Source organism: Grus americana, chromosome 15, assembly GCF_028858705.1.
Source record: "Grus americana isolate bGruAme1 chromosome 15, bGruAme1.mat, whole genome shotgun sequence".
NCBI lineage: Eukaryota > Metazoa > Chordata > Aves > Gruiformes > Gruidae > Grus > Grus americana.
Window position 1 is genome coordinate 11,854,937 of NC_072866.1, and position 22,369 is coordinate 11,877,305.

A 22,369-nucleotide genomic window follows, 5' to 3' on the forward strand; every position below is an offset into this window, starting at 1 on the left:
CTTTTCATTGTAACGTGGTTTTATTTATTTTTGTGTAGGAGCCCAGGAGCGTTACTCAATAAAAAGTCAGTTATTACTTACTATTACAACAAACTAGCTGAAATGTCTGGCAACCTATGTATTAAATAATAGAACCTTAGCCAGTTTGGGCAGGCATTTACCTATCACACGAATCATGTTTTTCAGATTAGCATACTTTGCTACCTTTGCCTTCCACTCCTCCTCCTTCATGACAGAAGGACAGCCCCTAAATCATATGATTGGACACAAAAGATTGCACGCTGTGAAATACTCCTATTTCCCACAGACCTGAGACAAACTCACCAAGGCAGAACTCAAAGCCAACCAGAGAAGAGCCAAAATGAACCTTCTTCCCTCCTTCTCTATGGAGACCTGGGCCCTTTTGCTCATTTTCATAGCCCTCCTGGTAGCGTGAGTAAAATATTCTTTATTGGTTCTTTGCTCATGCCACTTTCCTGTTCTTACTGTTGTTCATTTTCATGCAACTAGTCTGCCAAGGAGCAAACAGGTAGTTGTGGCTTCTAGCCTCTGACGAGGCCCTGAGAAGTAGCAGAGGAGTCTAAAGACTGTACAGACGCGTGATCTTGCTCCAAGGTTTGGAGTATTCCCATGTATCGTTATGATCTTGCTGCTAAGCATCAAAGCAATAATCAAATAATCATAGCGCCAGACATTCGTTACCAGCAGGGTTCTGGCTTCAGTGAGGATCATGATCCGCTAGGTTATTTTCCACAGAAATACAGCCGAAGGAAGGCTGTGCCTCCCTGACCGAGGTTGCCCTATGGAGGGGAGCAGGCAGTAGATGACCCTACTGCGTGACCTGCAAAGGTGGAGAGCAGCAGCAAGGCACCAGAAAAAGAGCATTCATACAATCAGTTCTCTCTCTTCCTGACGACTCCTGTTGTGCCCAGGTAAGGTGCTCCACACACGGGCACCCAGACCAGGAGGGACAATTTGCAGATTTGCCACACGCCTGCAGCGAATCCCCATGCCCATCCTTGCTGGGGGAAGAACGTAGCCCAGAGCAAGGTCAGGTCTCTGCTCCTGGCTTTTCTGAAAAACTCCATCAGGCAGAAGCGTACCCCGCTGCTTCAGAGGAGCCGTGCTAGTGAGAAAATGCTTTTGTCTGCTCTGCTGATGCTGTTTGGCGCTGCAGCGTAGCAGGGCTGGCTGAAAACCCCCTTCTGCTGGGACATACAGCATCTCCACTGGCAGCCCCTGCCAACAAGGCTGCACTGACAAACTTTGTAGTGTTGACAAGCCCTTAGGCAGAGACAGCATGTTGCTAGCCATAAACCTTAATGATTAATGTGGTCCATACGAGCACAATCCATTTGTCTGCCCTGGCAATGCTCCAGCCGCAGCAGTTCAGTAAGCTCTGAAACTTTTAGTCCTGTTTTTAAAACCCTTTCCTGTGATTTGGATCACTCAAAAGCCTGTTTGGGGCAGACTCTTAAAAAACCCTAAACCAACCAAAAAAACCTCACCCTCATTATTGACCCAAACCCTCAATAACTCTGTGGCCATCTGAGATTGCTGGTTACCAGACTCCCGCCTTCTGCAGCCACTTGCAATTTTGTTGTGGCAAAAGGGATGAAGCCCAGATCTTTGTGCTCTGATATCCGAGCTAAAATAGAGATTTCACTGCCCATTAGCACAGGGAGGTTGTTCAGATGCTTCTTGTCCATCTGGGGCTCCGGTTCACACATGAAGGAACATCAGGCATTTCTGGTTCACTTCCATGGTGAGAAGAAGTAATGATTATTCTCTGGCTTTACACTGAATGGTCCTTCTCAGCCTGCAGAAAACCATGTCACATTTTAGTTGTAAGAGCATTAGACTGTGTTTTCCTGGCCATGTTTCAAATGGATTAAGTCTAGCCTATGTTCTTATAGAGTTTCTGGGCTTTGTAACCAGCCCAGCCTGGCATTTCCTGGTCCTCCTGCAGCCCCGGCTACCCATAGACATTACAAATGAGAATCCACAAACGTTTTATACCTAGCACTGAATTAACCTTTGACAGAAAAGGTTAAACATTGACAGACAGAGTGCTGTGAAACCTTTCTACACCTGCTAACACCCCATTCGCCTGTTTTTGCCTGCTCTGTTTGGACCATAAGATGAGGTCCTCTTTTGTGCTCTGGCAGAACGTATGCTGGGGACTGATCTCATTTGGGGTCCCCCAGACTCAGAAAAGTATTACTAATTACAAGGGAAACCCTCCTAAGTCTCAGCCTAGACCCTGGCTTATCAGGACAGCATCCTCAAGATGCTGCCTGAGCGGTTACTGCCACACGGCCCAGAGAGGATCTCTGATAACATCCTGCTGCCAAACCTTCGCAGTTTTACATCCCTTCTGCAACAAACTGCTCGCTTGGGAAGCTGCAGCTACCAACTAAAAAACAAATATTTTGAGGAGCTTTTTCAACACAGCCAAAGCCAAGCTTCAAAGGGCTGCAGCCCAGGCCCTTGTCGAGAAACAGAAGGCCCCGAGGTAGAAGTAATAACTTTACAGCTGCCAAAAAGGGTGCTTCAGAGGAAAGAAATCTGCAAAGCTGTCAATAAAATCTGAACAGAAAACCATCAAGACAAGACTTTCTGACGCACCACTGAGCTAACGCCAGGCTAAGAGGAAGGAGAACAATAAATGAAATTAAAGTGCAGCTTGACAAAAGGCCTGTTTGGGACATCACTTCTGGCACTGCTTTGATATCTCTTCAATAAAAACATGTAAGCTTGGTGTTCTTCTTCCAGCTCCCTTTTCTGCCTCTCCTTTGGTTAGCAATGAGCTCCTTTCTTGACTTTTGCTAAAGGCTTTGAGGTCCTGTTTCCACCAAAGCACCTATGCCTTTAGGAGATGTCTGGTTTTACACCAAAGTGATCTCTCTGAAGCTGCGTGTGGCAGCACTGAGCCTTACCGTGTTTATTAAGTAGTTTTTACAGGGCAATTTTCTTCTGGGCCACTTTTTTCCAGCTCCTGGATCAACCTCCTCTACGTAGAGCCAAAGGGACGTTGCTGCAGTCTCCAGGTTTAGGAGAGCTCGCAGCCCCAATGCCACGGTGATGTAACACTCTGTTGCCTTTTCTGTCCCACAGATATGGGATCTGGCCATTTGGTTTGTTCAAGAAGTTGGGTATTCCTGGGCCGACGCCTCTGCCTTTCTTCGGGACGTGCCTGGAATACCGCAAAGTACGTGACTGAAGCCTTCCTGGCTCCAGAAATATCTGCCTTTGCTCATACAGCTGTAGCTCAACAGATACATGGCGATGATAAGTTATCTCCAAATGCCAAGCTCCGCTCTAACGCACAGGTTGTGCAAAGGCCAGCGTGGGATAAGGGCTCAGTAATGCAGACCACGGGGCCCTGCCTTTACAGCGTCTCCAAACGAGCACTCATGGGTGGCTGATTTACAGCTGCCCTTTGCCAGGGTCCTGGCAAACAGCTCATTCACAAGCATGATATACGTTTATGCTGTCCTTCATGATGTTTTTGGAGAGGAGAACTCAGAAGGCAGCTCTGAACGTCAGTTTACAGACATCCCTCCCAACCTACCATCTCCAATATCATCCCCTCCGCTGCATCCTGAGATCATTTTTGTATTGCTTCCTACAGGGTTTCTTGGATTTTGACAATGAATGTTTCCAGAAATATGGGAAAGTCTGGGGGTGAGTATGAACCACTGATCTCTTTGTAAAGCAAGAATCCATACAAAGGGGAGAAAAAATTCATTAGGAAAGCTCCCTTCTCTCTACCTGCACCCCCGATGATCCCAGCAGGACAAGTACAGCAACGATAGGGTGCCTGTGGCGGCTTACGTTAAATCCTGATGATTGCAGGGCTGTGTCGGTGTCATGCTATATGGAAATTGCTTTGATCTGTGCTATGAAAGGCATTTTAAAGCCAAGAACAAAAGGCCCTCACCCGCTCCTAACAAAATCAACAGCAAAACTACTATTCATTTAAGGTTGAATCTGGAACCGGGAGGTCGAGTTCCTCTGGTTCACCAACAGCAGAGGAATGTGAGTGACTCCCAATACCGAGAGAAGCAGCAGATCCAAAATCCGCAGACTTCCTTGTGCTGCTGGTCCTCACCTGCTGCGGTGGGATCCAGTGCAGCTATCGTTGTCTGCTCTGGCCAGACATCTCCTCTGGCCTTTATTGCTGCTGTTATAACCTGGGCTGCAAACATGCACATACCCTCTATAATGCACCCGTTGGTCCCTATAGCGACTTTAAAAAAATGGAGTCTGGAAAAGTTATCTTTACATAAATGGGGAAAGTGCTTAAATCTGCTTAATCTACATCTGTTCCGGGAAAGAATTCAGAACTGGCAGCTTAAAAAGACAAAAACAAGGATCGAGTTTCATCTCCAAGGATATTTCAGTGCTGTCAGCCCAAGTCTCCAGACACCCAATTCAAGAGCCTGAAAGGGGTCGAACAAGTTTCCCTCTAATACTGTAATGTGTTTAAGTGCCTGGAAAAACACACAGAGTCAGGGGAGAAAGTGAAGACACTTGCTTCATTTAGTATCTGGTCCTTTGAGGGACTGAGCCCTGTTCATTTCCCAGCAAATTTAGAAAGTGTTTAGCCCCCTTTATCATTTACAAAACCAGATGAGAGAAGGCATGGGAGTCCTTTTCCATCTCCGCTTTCTACATGTCTGTGCTTAGGCATCTGCAGAACAGCAAGGCTGGTGATGGAGGAGCATTTGTTTAACACATTGTTTCCTGGGCATCAGCCAAGCCTTGCACTTCAACTGTCTGGGGTTGTTTATCTGTGTCCTCTTCTCCCCCTATCAGGATTTATGATGGCAGGCAACCTGTGGTGGCTACCGTGGACCCCCAAATCATTAAAACTGTGCTGGTTAAAGAGTGTTACTCCACCTTTACCAACCGGAGGGTAAGACCAGAAGCATCGCGATGTACCATAGAGTCCAAAAAACAGAGTACAGGAAGAGCCAAGCATGCAGCAGGGTTCCCATAGGGGACAAGGGGCTGCACTATAGGGATTGCTACAAATGGCCACTGTATGTCACTGTTCCCCTGCCTTACAGGCTGGGGACCGCACACCCGGGCTGGCAGAGGAAGCTGTTCACCTGCACATCAGACAAATTCTGCTCTCACACACATACAGGAATTTCAGTCTGTACGAGCATGCGGGAATCCGTAAGGGTCCAGCTAGCACACATGCCATCAGCTGGGACGCAGGCTCTGGGCGGCACGGTTAGGTGTGGGTGCACGCGTACACATGGGTACGTTGGGCTTGTTGGGTTACATATGGAAATGGCATCTCGCAGCTGGTTTGCTGCGGGAAAGGGGTTTATTTACATATGCGTGTCCTGAGAGAGGCTGTTTGTAAGGACTTAGCTTGCTGCCAGTAGTAACGTTCCTGAAATAGCCTAGGCAGGGCTACATGCTACCTTCCCATCCTTGCAAGGAAGCTGCTACCTTTTTTGGGCTTAACACCTTGCTTTTTTTCCCCTCCAGCATATGGATCTAGCAGGGGTGCTGAACAACGCTGTCTCATTAGCTGAAGACGAACAGTGGAAGAGGATTCGTACCGTGCTCTCTCCAACCTTCACCAGTGGGAAACTAAAGGAGGTAAAACACAGCGGAGCTGATGCAAACTAAATCAGAAAGTCAGTAGGCAGTGATTCCAGGCTGAGATTGTCACAGGGGTCCAATTTCTTTAGTCAGAGCCTGGTGACTAAGCTGGCCTGTTTAATTTATGCCTAATTTAAAACAAAAAAAGGCTTAAAATAAAAACTTAGCAGAAAGATATTATTTGTAAATATTCATGAAAATCCCTATAGTCTTCATAAGCCTGTCTTAAAGGAGTAAAATGTACCATACTTAAGTGACCATCTCTGGTTTGTGTTCCAGATGTTTCCTATAATGAAGCACTATGGGGAAGTTTTGGTGAAAAATGTTCAAAAGCAAGTGGAAAAGGACAACGTTGTAGCTGTAAAGGAGTAAGTAGCTGCTAGGAGCAGCAGGCTAAGCAGCAAACCTTCTTAGCCAGTGCTGTGGTTCATTCGTTACTGGCAACGCAGATCGCTCGCTGGGTAAACCAGACCTCTGAAATAAGGGATGGGGCTAGCTGAAAGCCTGGCTGAAAATTTGAAAGGGAAAATTTAAGCTGGGATGTTAGGGAAACTTCCTAGAGGCAGAGACACACAGAAAAGCTTTCTAAAGGGAATTGGAGGGGAGGAGGAAACGCTCCAGCACAGCTTTGTGAATCCCCAGGCCCAAGAAAATTCCAAATCCACCAGGAAAATCTAGTGTTCCCCACTTATACTCATGATCTCTGTGTACCACCTTCTTATACCACAGGATGCTGAGGCTGCTGGCCTCCCAGCCCCACCTGCAGCACTGCAGGATGCTGGTCCATCACTTGTCCCCATTGCTGGGGGGAGCTGGAGGGGAGAACAGAGTGTGGTTCTGGGTGTGTCATCCTCATCTGTGCCCTGAAAACTGTGTATTTCACCCCCAATTCCAAAGCATAGATGCAGAAAGGGCAGCTGCACATCATTGATCACACACCAGCAAAGATCTCCCCTACAAAAACCCCATCAGGCCAGGGTTTGGACAGTTTGCACCATTACAGGTACCTCTGCTGGGTTGAACAAGACCATTTGCATGGCATGTTTGAAGCAGGGTGTGTTGCCACCCCTCCCCAAGAAGCTAAACTGCTCGAGAGCCTCATGCTGTCCTTGCACTAACCTGCTCATGTAGCTACATGCTGTTTTAAAATCCTTGGAAAAGCTGTCCGATTTCAAAACCCATGCAGGCTTGAAACCAAAGCTCTCTAAAAATCTATCCCTTTCGCTATAAGTGCTTTTCAGTTACCATATATCCAATTTCCTTTTCAAAACCAGAGCAGGAGGTCTTATGAGAATTTATATTTGAATGTCACATAGGCATTAGGAAAAAATATATTCGCTTGCTCCAAATATATAACCACAGTCTATCTTCTCCATCTTTTCTCAGCATCTTCGGAAGCTACAGCATGGATGTTGTCACCAGCACTTCATTTGGTGTGAACATCGACTCCATGAACAACCCCAAAGACCCCTTTGTCAGAGAGATGCAGAAGTTGGTCAAGTTTGACTTTTTTGACCCAATCTTCATCTTGGCATGTAAATGACTTTGAAAACTTCATTCAGGTGTCAGAATACTACTGAAGTGTGACTTTAGCAAGCGTATCAGAGACTGGTGCATCCTATATGTTAATCAATCAACTATTGCTTGGATAACTTCACTAGCTGGGTTGGAGGTCCTAATGGCTCTTGTCATTTCCTCATTTTTAGCTTCATGCTAAAACTCCGAGAAGGAGATGGGCAAAAACTTCTTCCACCTTTGGCATCCACAGTACAAGAAACATATGAACATCCCAGCCAATATCCGAATAAGCAGTGGAAAATGATTCTAGGGTTGAAAAGCAAGTTTAGCTGTGAAGCTCAAGGACAGTGGTGCTATCTGAAATGCATTTTCTGGAAGAGAGTGCTGAGGTGGGGCTGTAATTAGAGGTAATTTCCTAGCAGTGCAATAGCTTAGCAGTGATGGTGATGGACCTTAAATCAAGATTAGATACCATGCTAAAACACAGGGAAAGTTATAATCTGTGCATCGAGGAGGTTGTGGTGCTGTCGATTTTATGAATCTATACACAAGCTCAAAATTGAGTCTCTGATGAAGGAAATGCTCTGAAGGGGGCTTAAAAATGTTTGTATGAACATAGAACGGCAGTGACTAGCTCAGACTGAAAAAATTTCTGAATTTGCAATATTGCTCTTCTGAGCTACATTCTTGGTGTGGTGCTGTACAATGCACAGAAGTAACCTGTCCTCAGAAAGCAGCACCTTAGAAAAAGAAGGTGGCATATGCTTTGGTCATCTCTTAAAGCAAAGATTATACCCAGCTCAGTTGTGCCTAGTTGACAGGAACTTAGGAGGGGGTTGCGTCAAGACAAACTACTTCTTACGGAGAAAGAAGAAAAAAAGGCAAAAGCTAGGCTTTGCCCAGGTAAGAAAATCAAGAGAGGAAATAATTTCTCAGTAGCATCATTAGTTCCTCAGTAACATCCATAGCTATCTTATACGAGGTGGAGTTTGTTTACAGTGTGTGATTTTATTGTCAAATTGTTTTTCAGTTGTATGCCCATTCATTACTCCTCTTTTGGCCAAGATGAACATAAGCTTCTTCCCCAGTGATGCTGTAAGTTTCTTCATGAGAGCCCTCTCCAAAATTAAGCAGGATCGTGAAAAGGAGCCTCACAAGGTAAGCGAGTGTGAATTTGCTAGCAACTGTGACAGAAAATACACTTAAGTGAAATATAATTAGGGTGATGATATCGAAGGTGAAGCCAAAGCAAAACTCTGAATCTACTTAAGTGTAAACACTTTATTTTAGTACTGTCAGAAAAGCCTCACCTGACCAGCCCTGGCAGAGAAGCAGACTTGTATGTCTGTGGTCTGAAGCTAAATCCAGATAAAGGCTCAGTAGAATTGCATTAAGCTTGGGTTTGCAGAACTTGTAATAAGTCAAAGAAAGAGACTCCCTGAAGAAGATTAAGCAGAGAATAAGAGAGAGCAGAGTAAACAGCACAAGAGCAGCAATTCCGCCTTTCAGGGTTGTACATTCCCCTCTCACTTTTCAAAAATTGAAGCTGCTTCCTGGCAAAATTCTCCATTTTAGAGCCTGGATCTCTTTCCCAAAACTGATTTGATACACTGTTCTCCCACCCAATGGCTTCATGAAAAGGACAGATAGGTTTCCAAAATAAAATGTATGTGTTATGTTTTACAACAAGCAAGCCATGTGCATTTTGGGGATGCTTTCAGTTTAAAACTTGTGTTTGGCTATGAAATCTGCCTATCTGAGCCCTCCCTGAGGGACCTGTCACCAAAGAAACTCTCCTGCTTCTCTCCTCAGGGCAGAGTAGATTTTCTGCAGCTGATGATTGAATCCCAGAAGTCAACCAGTCACGGGAGCAATGGAGCAAATCACTCATATAAAGGTAACAACATCCAAATATTCATCACAAGAACAGGGACTGTGGGAGCGAGGGGAATATGGGGAGCTGTTTCCCAGAGAAAGGCTCAACAGGTCACCACCATTTCCACTGACCAGCTCCAGGCAGAAGTGTCTGTCCCTTCCTGCCAACACCCAGGGCTAAGGGGAATCTCCCAGGGCCTTTGCCACGGACTAGAACTGCCCTGTCATTCATTTATACCGGGGAAACACCCCTTTATCAATGACTCTTTCCAGACAGAGTAGCCATAAATGTGTTATCAGAAAACAACCGCAACAAACCTGCCTCAACCCCACCCATTGCTACCCGTTCCTTGCTGAGACCATCAGCCAACACCAGTTTTGCTCATCCATCCATGTCCTCTCTCCTCACAGCCCTGACTGACATAGAGGTCCTGTCGCAAGCATTCATCTTTATTTTTGCCGGCTACGAGCCCACCAGCAGCACACTTTGTTACCTGGCGTATGAACTAGCCATGCATCCTGACGTGCAGCAAAAACTGCTGGAGGAAATCGACACTGTTTTACCCAACAAGGTAAGGGGACGTTGAGTGATGGCAAAGACCCTCTGACCCTGCTGTCTGCCTTGTTTGGTCAAGACAATGAGAAATCTTTAGCTCCTAAACAACCTCCTCCTGGGATCTTCCAAGAGCTTCAAGAGACACATGCTGAGACAATTCAACCCTGCAGTGATTCTCTTTTGGCAGCTGAAACCTCAGAGGCCACCTCACTGCACAAACCCATTTGCCACACTCTGTGCCCGTGCACAAGTGGATGTGGGTTTCCAGGCATTTCCATCACTCAGGGATGGAGAATGAAACCAACTACACAATATCTACCTTGCAATTTGTTCTTCAGTGAATCTAAGACATGGTTGGGGCAGCAGAGGTTTGGGGCACTCTGGTCTCATCAGTCATTTTTGGACAATCCAATCCGCATGCCAACATACCTGGTCACCTTTCTCCTGTTGCCCTACAGGCTCCTCTCACATACGAAGCGATGATGCAATTGGAATATCTTGACATGGCAGTGAGTGAAACCCTTCGGCTCTTCCCCATTGGGGGACGGCTTGAGAGAACCTGCAAGAAAGATGTAGAAATAAATGGAGTGACCATTCCCAAAGGAACCGTTGTTACTATCCCACCCTATACCCTGCACCGCAGCCCTGAGTACTGGCCAAACCCAGAAGAGTTCAGACCAGAAAGGTACAAAAAACCCAAACAGAACAAAAGGGAAGAAATAGCATGCTGCTTTTTCCTCGTGTAGTAATTAAGTATTAATCTCTGATTAGCTTCTTAATGGTGTTCTTCCTATCTTTTTACAAACAATACCAATGAGAAATTGCAGGCTCATGGGAATGTCATTTTAAGAAGAAAGTGAGCTTTGCACTTAAAGCAGGGTTTCAAACCACATAATCTTATTGGGAGAATAACATTGATACCTCACAACATCTTGTACACAGCTTTTAGGCTCGCTGACAGAGTGGGGAGTTGGTGGGTTTTTGTAACTGCTAGCCATCTTTCTGTATAATCTTGGTTGTTGAAGCCGTTTCCTTCACGTAGGCTTTGCTACAAAATACACCGGAGTTGATCCTTCCAGAGTTGCCTTCCCTCTTATCACTTCCTTGAAAATGAACTTTTCCCTAGCTGGTTATTATTATAATTGGTATCTAGCTCTCACTCTCAGCGAGACTGAAACCACAGGCTGCTCCTAACAAAGGCAACTCCTGGTTTCTCACTAAATAAAACAGATAGGAAATATCAGTCATTTTGGCCAGGCATGTAGATTTTCACCTTGCTCTCAACTTCTACTAGCCTGAATGGACAGAATTAAACTCAAAATCCTGTCTGCAACGAGGGCTGTGACACAGCACTTGATTGCTGGGGTATGCTGAGGTACCTTAGTGAAAAAGCAAACAAGTCTCTGTAGGGCACCAGCAAGAGATCTCCAAGTAATATAGATATGTAGCTTTTTGGATTTTTGCTGCCTTCATTTCTTTTCCCCAACCATGTCATTATCCAGGTTCAGTAAGGAAAACAAAGAGTCCATAGATCCGTACACGTACCTGCCCTTCGGGGCTGGTCCCAGGAACTGCATTGGGATGCGATTTGCTCTCCTGACTCTGAAAGTTGCCATCGCCATCCTGCTGCAACATTTCACCTTCCAGACCTGCAAAGAAACTCAGGTGAGGAGCACATTTCCTTCTGAAACTCGCACACGAAGAGCTGGGTGCCTAGTTTCTCACCATGGGTGCCAACACCAGCAGCTTTGCACTTTCAGGCACTACAGTTAAAGTTATGTCCAAACCGCGGCCAAGTTTCTTTCTTTTAATCTCTACTTCTTTAATCTGTCTATCTCCAAGCATGATTTTCCTCTTATTGTTGCAGATCCCTCTCAAGCTGAGTTCACAGGGACTCTTAAGACCAGAGAAACCGATTTTTCTGAAGTTAGTCCCCCGGACCAACACTGCACCTGCAGAGGCGTAAACACCAGCTGCGTCTGCAGCAATTCTCCGGCATCTAACGAGTGCTGTGCTAACAAAGGGATCACACATCGCAGGAAATCTCTCCTGCATGTACAGACACAGAAGAGCAGCTCTAGTTAATTCTGTAAGCAATTACTACATATTTACTAATAAACATAGCTGTCAGAAATGTAATGTGGATCACTGGGCAGTGACAATATACAGTCCCCTTAATTTTGATTGCAGAAAACAAGAAATAAATCCAAATGAGAAGCTGATCATCCACTCGCTTCTAAGGGGACTTCTCCATCTGTAGAGAAGGAATTACTGTCGCATCCAAGAGAAACAAGGTGTGATGGAAATTCAAATTGCCAGACCTTGCTGGGCAGGGATGGGTGACGTTCTTCTTGGTGTATTGATGCTCGAAATTTTGTGTGTTATAATTGAGCTGACTGGTGTGAGACTATATCCTAGTTACCAAACCTCTCTTGTGCCATGTGTTAATTAAACTAAAGTGTGTACAAATACTGTCATTAAAAATGTTTGAGAGCTGCTCTGTGTTGTGTATAGCAGCTGATCACTTCCTATTTAAAAACCTTATTCAGCCTCAACCCTCGAAATTATCCATGTACATTGCTTTCCACTTAATTTAATGAATCTGATCCTTCATTTAATGTGATCAAACCCTCCCATTTGTACAGTATTTTACAAACACTATAACTCCCACCTCTTAGTTTGATTAAGAGGTTGCCTTCAGTTCAGCACTGGCCAACCATCTCCTGCACAGAAACGACAGAGGAGAGATTGCAGAGAGCAGGAGCAGCTCACAGGAGGTGGTGGCAGCACTGCAAGAGGGCCACTGCTCCTGGAGAAATTGTCTGGACATGGCTTGCAGTTGAGCCTTGCCTCCTTCCAGAGCCAGGGATGGGGTTAGCCTGCTGTGAGCTGCTTTGCTCTTAAACTGCTCCAGAGCAGCCTATGGCTTGTGGCCTATGGGCTGGTCCTGCCACCAGCATCATGCTGTGACCAAAGGACTTATGCCATCCCTGACCGTATAAAATAGGGAATATCAAAGGAGGTGGCGGGTTCTCCTGGATCTGAATTTCACACTCTGGTTAACCCTGGTGTATTGTGTTGGTCCTGGCACCTACCAACCAAGAAGGATTCTAGTAAAATGGGAAAGGTTTTTAGAAGAGCTGCAAACCAGATCAGATCACCCGTTAGCTTTCTCCTGGCATCCTTCACTCCAGGGCAATATTTTTGAAACAATGGTCTATAATTTTCTCCTGTGACCATATACTTTTCTCTTTAGTTTAGGAGACAAAACCACATGATCCAAATGCTACAACCCAACATAGTACAAATTTATTCAAGAATTCATATCCATTCTTTAACAACCATGGCAATTAAGGGAGCGGTCAGCCAACAGTGCAGTGGATTCCTGATCACTGGAAATCCCCAAATCAAAGCTGTTCATTTTTCAGGAAGATACAGCAACATCCACCAGGCTCTAATTCAAGAGTTAGCAGCTTGTGCTGTCCCAAAAGGCAGATAAAACAATTATAGTGCTCCCTTCTGATTCATCATCTGTGAAAAATTGTTTGGGTTTCGCTATGTACACAGAAAGGCGTAGTTAGAAGTGCCGCCAATAAGGCCCTTCCTCAGTTTAAACTGTTGCTCATCTCTTACCAGGCGTTAAAAACCTTCAGTGGAAGAGTTGGACCTGTCTTATTGCTGCAGTGGTGCAGCAGCCAGCTCTGATGGGGACAGTGCAATGCCCCTGCATGGACAGACTAGTTAAAAAAATGCATTTTCCCCATAGAAAACTAGTGCTAGGCAAAACTAACTCCCCAGTCAAGGAAGGGGAAGCCATCATGAAAGCAGCAGGTCACTGACAGGCCAAACAGCTGCTTTGATGTAAAGAAAAGTGATTCTGGTATCTCATGAACAAATTCAAGCACTTTTGTGTGGTGCTCAGAACCAGAAAGGGTTAATCCAGCCATATCCCGAGACAGACAGTCCCTGCCCAGCGCGTGGCATCTCCAGGAATGAAGTCATTAGTGTAACTGTATAGATCATTCTTCCAAATGTGAAAAATGTGACTAATTCTCCAGCTTCAGCCAATTATGACCTGCCAGGACTATCATAACAGCCCATAAATAATGTGTAACAAAATCATGGTAATGAGTCTTCTAGAAGAAAATTAGATCCTCTGTGTCTTAACGCCATAAAATTATTTTGCTTATAAGGGCTGCCTCCGTCATTCCTAGCACTTTCCATTGCTTCGCTGGCCACCCCTCAGAAACGGATATGACTTGGCCAGGATTCTGCTGGTCCTGGTCATTGCCAGATTTGTTTTTACTGGTTTGGCTGTTTCCCTCTTTAAACCAGACATATCACTGATTAACTCGACTTTCAAATGTTTCTACTGATAAAACATATTTACTTTATCTAGACCTTGCTGATTCCTTTAACTGTTTCAACACATCCTTGGCAGGCCCAGGACATCCTATTGCCCCAAGAGAGCTGGGTCTTTATCAAAGGACAGAGTTTCCAAACACAGTACAACTTAGGAGTTAATTTTGGAGACACTTCTGTTTCACTTTCTCCCCTAAATATTCCCAAACCCTAAGAAATAAAGATTGAAGAAAATCAATGTTACATCAGCATTTAAAAAAAATAAAAAGCTGTTCTCAAAGATTTGTCAACCATGTCCCATCGGAAGTTTTTGTCCAAGGGCTGGCCTTCATTACTCTGCAAGTGTAAGGGACTTACACCTGGGTAAAACATCGGCATTGGCTGATCACTCCGGAAGACTTCTATAAGTATGCAGAAATATATTCCCTCAATACAGAAAGGCTCGCTGGGAACTTTCCAAAGGAGATCTATAACCCATGATATGAGAGCTGCTATTGTATCAGTCCTGACGAAAGACAAAGATGGTTCTACACGGGGAGATTTGTTTTCTGTTTCTCAGTTAACTATAGCAGAGTAACCATTGATGTCACAGTAACTTACCTAAATGATGTAATACGTCCAGGTGATTGCAAAGATCGAATGGATTTTATGAAAAACAGGTTTCCTGCTTACAGCAGAGGAACATTTCACGTGCTTCACCAAGTCAGTTATTACATGTTGCGATACCAGGCTGAGCCCTGACAGATAGAAGAATGGCCTGACTATTACTAAACTAAGTGTCCCTGAAGTATTGAAGTCTTTTGCAATTGCACCTTGCCTTTAAAGTGGAAAATGAAACATTTCCAGACATATTTCACCTGAAAGGAAGAACAGGCAGCGTTGCTCCTTTTACTTTGCCCTCTATGGAGGCAGAGTTTCTCTGTTGATACTCTGGCATCAGTTGCCTACAAGTTAGACATTGCACAAATGAAGAAGCCAGCATGCAGAGCTTGTTTAGTTCTCAGTCCCTCCTTCCTCTCTCCGTCTCCCTGTTAGAAGTAACAAGCTAGCACGGGGAATTACCAGGGTATGACAGACAGCTTGGAAATGTGGAAAACCGGTAGCTGAATTTATGCACTGACATCACCTTTATCTGCTGTAATGGAGAGAATTAGGCATATTGAATCACTCGCTAAACAGACACGGAATTTTGAAAACCCTTACTGTTGCACAAATGTTGACAAGATATTTTATTTACTGCATCATTAAAGGCTGAAGAGACTCATTCTCCAGAGGATTCATTTTTTAAACAATAATATCAATTAAAGCTAATTTCAGCTCTACCCTAATGATTAACATAAGATATGGGAAAAGCTCTAACTGAGCATTTCTGTTCATTGCTTCAATTCTCTTGTATTGCTAGGGCACTTTATAGGTACTGATGCAGTTTTATATCACCCATGACACAGTTAATTTTCCCCTCAGAGCTTTTTTTTTGTTACTGAACAGTTGAAGATGTTGCAAAGATGCACAAACTACCTTTGATGATATGGATCAAAGTTTTCAATTTAACCAGTTCATAGTTGATGATCAGTAATGTTCTCTGTGAGCTTTCCTACACGGCTGGGGACAATGCCTACATACAAATTTATTTTGCTACATGGCCTACAGTTTCCATGTCCTATATATAACATATAAGCACACTCCAATATATTTGTGCAGTCAGAAGTTTGCAAGTGGAACATGGAGAACAATATAACTGTTCAAGGGAAAATAAAAAACCTTGCCTGCCACTTGTGAACCGAAGCCAGTCCAGTCCAGTCGGGTGCATTTACCCATCTTTGCTTGGCAAAAGACTAATTCCATCAGCGTACCATGGAGTGCCCAGAAAAATAAGTTATAGTCCATCCCCTGGACTATACCAGGGCTTTGTGCAGCCCAGCTGAGAGGGCACAGGTACCACCCCGCAGTTCCCCCGTCCTGGGGCTGTCCAGCAGGTTTTGCTCAGGAATTGCAGGTAGTAGGACTGGAAAACACTTTTGGAAAATAAACCGCACAGCCCAACTGCCAACACGGTGAGCAGGGCCTTGCAGTAACTTGCCCCAAGCTTGCCTAACCTTTTCCAAACTTGTCTACTTGTATCCTAATTTTAGGGTATTTATTGTTAACAAACACTAATCTGGGATCGATCTGCATCCAAAGGTCACAGCAAAAGCCAGAGGGAAGGTGAGGAGCAATACAGATGCTCCTAAGAAGGTCAGTTGCTGCCACTCAGGCTGCTCTCTGGTGTAACCACACATCAATCAGCACACCAGTAGCCTTAGCAACATCCATGGAAGCGAGCAGATGTCTGATGCTCCCAGTAATTGTAACAGACTCCACTAGAAATCAGCAGGACATAAAAGTGAGGGACATGCATTTGCAGATTCTCCTTGCCAAGAAATGAAGTGTTTCCCATGCTGGCTGTTGTACTCTTATGTCTTGTCACGTATAGCTCTGGCTCAGAACTCCATACCGAGCTACGTGCATCTTCTCAGACAGGTCACTGAACCCACCACTCGGTTTTTTCTCATCTTTTCAAGACCGCAGGTAGCTTTCTCCTTCCCCCTCCTGAATTTTCATATTTAGCTCTCAATGACTGGGATTCATTTGGCTGGGAGTAAGTGAAACAGCTCTCTTAAGTGGAAGAGCAACCTAATAAAGTTTTAATGGAAGATTATTTCTGTTCTTTACATTACATTAAAAGCCAGTCAGGAAATGAAAGCTCAGGAGGATTAGGCATGTTGGAAACTCAGAAAGACAACCTTTTCTTCAGGGAGTTCACAGTCTAAATGTTGCCCTAAGAAACAGAATGTGCAGCAAACACAGCTTGTGCTATTACAGACTTCGCAAGCATGTGTAGATATATACACACACATATATGCATGCATATATACACAAAGGGCAGAGGGGTGTCTATTTTGTGTTTAGAGAGATTCTCCAATGCCAGGGTTGATATTCCCCTGGGGATGGTCTGGGGTGAGGTCCTTAGTGCACAGACCACGGCATGGTGGTGCAGAGCAGGTAAGTGCACTGAGGTATACATCTGCTCTTTACCAGCAACATTGAAATACCAAAAATGCTGCTGTCAGAGGGGTTTTTTGTGTAATTGAAAGAGAATTCATCAGTTGGGCTCTTCACTAACCCACAACCTGAATTTAAGAAACCTTCTCACTACCACTTCCTAGCTGGTTTTTTGTTTGGTTGGTTTGGGTGTTCTTTTTATTTTTTCCCTCCCTGTGCTAAACTTCTGTGCAACACCAGCACAAGCAGATACAGAAATCCGTTTTCTGGAGGAATAGCAAAACTGAGCAGTTCTCAGCCTACCCATAGAGCAGCAGTGACATTCAAGTACATATCAGGAAAGACCATTAAAACGGATCAAAAAAGCATTATAAATTTTTGAAAAATTGACCTTTGAGCTTATAAAGTTTACCTTTCAAGTTTTGGTTGGCTGAAGGGGACCACATTTAGTTATTGATATTTAAGATAGTATTCTTTTATTATTAAGTTGGTATAAAACTATTTTTCTAAGACAGAAAGCAGAGATTTACACTGTCAACAGCACTGAGAACTATAAAGTGCTAGCACTTCAAAGTCTCATCTCCAGGTAAAGTATCCAGTATTTTCAGTCCTTGGATCTGGGCTATTGGAAATCCCACCCTTGCACACACGTGTCCCTAAGCTATGTTACTACACATGCTGGCAGAGCTTGGGTGCTAACACTGCCCTCAGGTCCTGTCCCAGGACCTGCCATAGACCTCAGGGCATCAGATGGGTGAACACTACACAGATATTCATAAACGGCTTTCACCGCTTCAGGTCTCAGCTTTTACCAGCAGTTAGGTTTATGTGGAGAGTGTCATTAAGAAGTAAAGCCATGCCCGAGAGAAGTCCACTGTCCTCTTTAGCATCCAGTGCTAAAGGTTTCTCTTACAAAGATCTTGATCTGAAGCGCTGATGGGCAACAGATCCAGCCCTGGAAGTTAGTAATCACCACCCCAAGTCAAACATTTTCAAACACTATTAAGCTAGCAAGAGGCAAACTTCAAAATGCCAGAGCATAAGTCTTCAGAGGGACCCAGCAAGTCCTCAGGTGGAAGCAATGAAGTTCACACAGTGCTTCAAAAGACAAAAAGCTGCAATGGTACCAATGGTGCCCAACAAGAAGCCACCACAGGGAAGTGGTCAGACCCACTGCTGTGCTAACCCAGCGCTAAGGACAGCAAGAACAATAAGTAATTAAAATGCTTGGTCACAGAACCCAGTGCACAACACTGGCACTGGTTTGGTTTATTTATTATCAAGTCCTGTCTGCTTTGTGTTGGGTTTTCTGCCTTCTCTCTGCTTGCTGGCAGCAGCTCTAGAGCAGATCTTTGGCATTTTGCTAAAAGTTTCAGATATTGGTTTCTTTTGGAGCACCTGCTCCTTTGCAAGATGATAGAAGCTACTTCCAGGCTCCCTCCCTGAATATATGCTGCAGCTGCACAGCTTATTATTTGCCACATTTACTTAATCTCCAAAACGCTTGGGGTTTAGACTTTGCCTCTGCCCATCTCTGTATTGGCTCCCAGGTAGACTTTGAGACCCAGCAGCCAGCCCGGCTGGGCTGTTTGGCCCCAGGGGAACATTCCCATTCTCTAATCCACCCCTGAAGCCACAAGCGAGGAAAATAAACGCATCGATCAGCCTCTCCCTTTCCTCACTCCTCATATGCATAGCTGAAAGAGCAACGCAGGAAAGAACATCAGGCCAAATGGCGCTCGGCTGAACACGTCTCAGCACGACTCGCATGTGCCTCTGTCCCAGGGCAGTAATTGCCTGGGCAGACTAATCTCCAAAGTCCTAAGCTTTTCCTGACAAATAGCTGCTGAAATTGTTGTCCATTTGAGTATTCATCTTTCATTTGTAATTTCATTTTAAATCCATTTTTGCAGGGTTTGCTGGACTTCAACCAAAATTGCTTTCAGAAATATGGGAAATCTGAGGGTGACTATTTTTCCCAGGCAAGCCTTATCTCACTGCAGCCTCTAAAGCACAGCCAGCCATCTAAGTCAGAGGGTGTGATCCCTGGGAAGGGTCCATCAGAAGAAGCAATCTTAAAAGCACATTATGCACTTGCTAACCTGGCGTGCCAGGTGAGAAACCCAAATAGCTCACATTTGATGATTTCCACTGAGAATGAGTTATTAAAAAAAAAATCTGTTTTTGAGATAAGTGAGATCCCAGAGAATTTATAACTCAGGTGGTTTCTCAGTCAACGCCTTGTGGAAGAGGGTGTGCAGAGCCACTGCTGTGCTGAGACATGGGGAAGAGGGACAGCGAGGCAGGGACCAGCAGCTAAGCTGGCTAGAAAGGATCCGCAGCTTCAAACACATCGCAAGCAGTAGGTGGGCTTTTTGAATAAGGAGAAAATTCATTAACTTGTTGTCAAAGATTGCATAGAATTTAACGAAATCCTTAAGTAAAAGATGCTAAGCGTTTCTTAGGCCTCCTGGATCTTTCTCTGAAGATCTTCAAAGAAATGTGAAGGAACTGCTCCACTTTTAGTACCATGCTGTGAGATTAGATGCCATCCTGCTATACATTCTTTTTTATAGCCCACTTTCTATTTTTATTCCTGTTCTACTGTGGAAGTGTTTGCTAATAATGTATGATAGGATGCTTTGTCATGAAAAAACCTTGTATCATTTATCTGTTTCTGAAAAGAAATTCTCAGTACAAATCTAATAAGGAAAAAAAATCCTATTCTAGCTCCTGTTGGAGGAAAGGGATTGATTTATGGAGAGAGATGAAAAGCACTAAGTATGTATTGCTTGGCAAAATGAGGAATTGTAGAGAACTGTCTTTATGCATTTGAAGGGTGTAAACATCAAAGAGGCAGAGGAGCTATTTAGAGAATTAGGAGGAGGCACATCTAGGAGACAAGAGCTGAAATTAAATGAACATCGTTAACTTAAAAATCATACTTCTGCCTGCAAATCTATTTCCTGGTATTATTACTTGTAGCACTCTGATGAGTATAAATGAAGCTTATAGAAAAAAGTATCTAATATATTTTTCATATTGGATCAGCAGACCTTACTGTAAAGTTGATAAAGCCCAGGTTCTGCAGCTATTCCTGAAAATCTGGGAGAAGAGCATCCTTTAAATCTCTCTCCTCCCTCACCAACAAGGGTTGATCAGTATAACGGGTTAATTCCCCCCTCCTGGGCTCTCTGATTGCAGCCTGCATTGGCTATCTGGGGTCTGACTCGTTGAAGCTGTGTGGGTGTAACAGCTTTTACCCCAGCCAATGGGTAAGTTCCCAATCATTAAGAACCCTTCTGAAGAAACAATAGCATCCTTGCTCGCGCTCCACAGGAGACCCACGCACAGTCCTGCAGGATGCCCAAGCTCGTCCACATGGGATTCAGTTAATTGCCCACTGTCCTGAGCTAAAGCATCAGGGGGAGCAAAAAGCTTGGTAGGAAATGGGTATCTTTGCTCTCGTTGAGGCTTTGACCACACTTCAAAAAGCTGCTGAACCCCATGCAGCCCAACAGCATACAGAGATCTCAAGGACAAAGTTTTGCTCTCTGTTAAGCCAGGCTTTGCGAGCTGCCTGCGCCCATCTGCGGGAGCGGGACGGCGGCAGAGCCATGCTGGCTGTCTCGGCTGGGCCCTCCACCACTGCAGAAGCACGGAGTGCACCAGCGCCGCGGGGGTCTGCGCATCCATATGTATGTGCTCAGATAATTGGAAATGTCATGCAGCTGGAGGCTTGCAGCTGAAAAATATCATTCTGTTACATACCTTCCTTCTGATTCCTACCAGACAGCCCGGGATAACAAGACCTGCCCCTCTCCATGCCTTCATTTCTCAAGATGCATTTTACAGCTGACCAATGCTGATGGTGGCAGGGGAGGAGAGCCAGGGAGAACTGCCTGCTCTCAGCCTCCCCAGAGAAACCCTCAAATCCTGCCAGAATTACAGATTCCTTTTGTGTTATTTTTTTCTCCCCAGATTTTTAGTCTAAGGGGGATACTGGACTCTGTTCTCGCATTAGCCATGAAAAAGAAGTGGAGAAGAGGCTTTCTGTGCTCCCTTGCTACCTTCATCAGCAGGAAAAGAGGTAAAACCCAGGGGAACAGAGGCAGCTAAATTGCAAAGTCAGAGCGCAGAGGCCATGCAGGCTGTGACTTTCCAAACGGCCTGATCCCTTCAGTCAGAAACCAATTCATCATCAAACACAGTATTTCATGTGTGTAAATAACAACAGAAGGAAAATGATTGCAATAAGCCTCTGATAATAGCCAAGAGTCACAAGTAAATGTGTGATATTTTAACAGAAAGCACATATTAATGTATAATAATGTGATGCCTGTGAATGACAGGCTCTGATTTATATTCCTGGTGTTTCCAGCCCTAAAGCATTGTAAGAACACTGCAATGAAAAACGTTCAGAAGTAAATAGGAAAGGACAAACCTCTGTGTGTAAGAGGGGAATTACACTGCTTCCTGTGCCTCTGCCTGCAGGCACCAGGGTCCTGCACTTGTTCACACCCAAAACCATCAGATCCTGAAGGAATTGGGTTTCTGATGTGGTCAGAGCTCTGTGCAAAGCCCATGCAGCAGGCTGAGGAAAGCTTATCTAAACCACAGGCCAGCAGCTGCAGTGCTCAGGCACAGGGCTGAGGCTGGGAAGGGGACACGGATGGTTGGGGCAAGCTGTCCCCATCCTTCCCCAGGTACCACCATGAGCACCCAGCTCCTGCTCTGCACCCCTTGCAGCAAGCTCACACCTACAGAGCACAAGTCACAAACCCACCAGTTTTAATCCTTAAGCAAAACACGGCCTTACCATGCTGGCCTGAGGTGGAAAGGCCACCTTCTTCAGATAGAGGAGGTCCATGCTCAGGCAGGTACATGGCTGTGCTTGCACTGGAGACCTGCACTCCTCCAGCTGAGCTCAGGAAGGAGCCTACTGGTGCCAGGCTGAGCTTAAATGGGCTCTGGGCCCATGGGTGGGGCTGGAGAGCCCAGGTGAGGCTGGTCAGGGACGTTAAGACCTGTCAGTGCCTGGGCAGGTTCATGCTCTGCACAAAGCTCTGAACCTCTGCTGTGCTGAGGATGCAGGAGATCCTCTTCCATCCTCAGCAGCAGGAAATCTCCGCCTGACAATTTAGGGCCTGTCTAGTTCAGGTTTGAGCATCTCCAAACTTGGTGCATGGGTAGGAAGCAGAAGATTATAAAAGCAGATTTCAGGCCTTAAACACTAAATCTTTGTTACCTTTTTCTACCTGTTTTTCCCCAGTGTGTTTGGATCTGCCAGCCTGGGTGTGCACTTGTACTTCAGAATGGGCACTGAGAAAATGAGCAACCCCAGCTACCCCTGTGTAAGGAGTAACTAACTAGTAAATTTTGAAGGGGTTT

General features: G+C 45.0%; 1 protein-coding gene across 1 annotated transcript; it reads left to right on the forward strand.

Moving 5' to 3' along the window:
* The first annotated feature begins 273 nt into the window (after positions 1 to 273).
* LOC129213362 (cytochrome P450 3A9-like) lies at positions 274 to 12,072 on the forward strand. The gene is made up of 13 exons (XM_054843270.1): positions 274 to 432; positions 3,118 to 3,211; positions 3,635 to 3,687; positions 4,822 to 4,921; positions 5,509 to 5,622; positions 5,905 to 5,993; positions 7,012 to 7,160; positions 8,174 to 8,301; positions 8,956 to 9,040; positions 9,430 to 9,590; positions 10,033 to 10,259; positions 11,077 to 11,239; positions 11,442 to 12,072. The coding sequence occupies exons 1-13, from the start codon at positions 362 to 364 to the stop codon at positions 11,538 to 11,540; spliced, it is 1,533 nt and encodes a 510-aa protein (XP_054699245.1). The 5' UTR covers positions 274 to 361; the 3' UTR covers positions 11,541 to 12,072.
* The last annotated feature ends 10,297 nt before the right edge of the window (positions 12,073 to 22,369 follow it).

Coding starts and splice junctions, on each gene's coding strand:
- LOC129213362 (XM_054843270.1), top strand. CDS start 362: ATGAACCTTCTTCCCTCCTTCTCTATGGAGACCTGGGCCCTTTTGCTC. Junction 5,623..5,904: donor CCAGTGGGAAACTAAAGGAG/GTAAAACACAGC, acceptor TTTGTGTTCCAG/ATGTTTCCTATAATGAAGCA. Junction 9,591..10,032: donor ACACTGTTTTACCCAACAAG/GTAAGGGGACGT, acceptor GTTGCCCTACAG/GCTCCTCTCACATACGAAGC.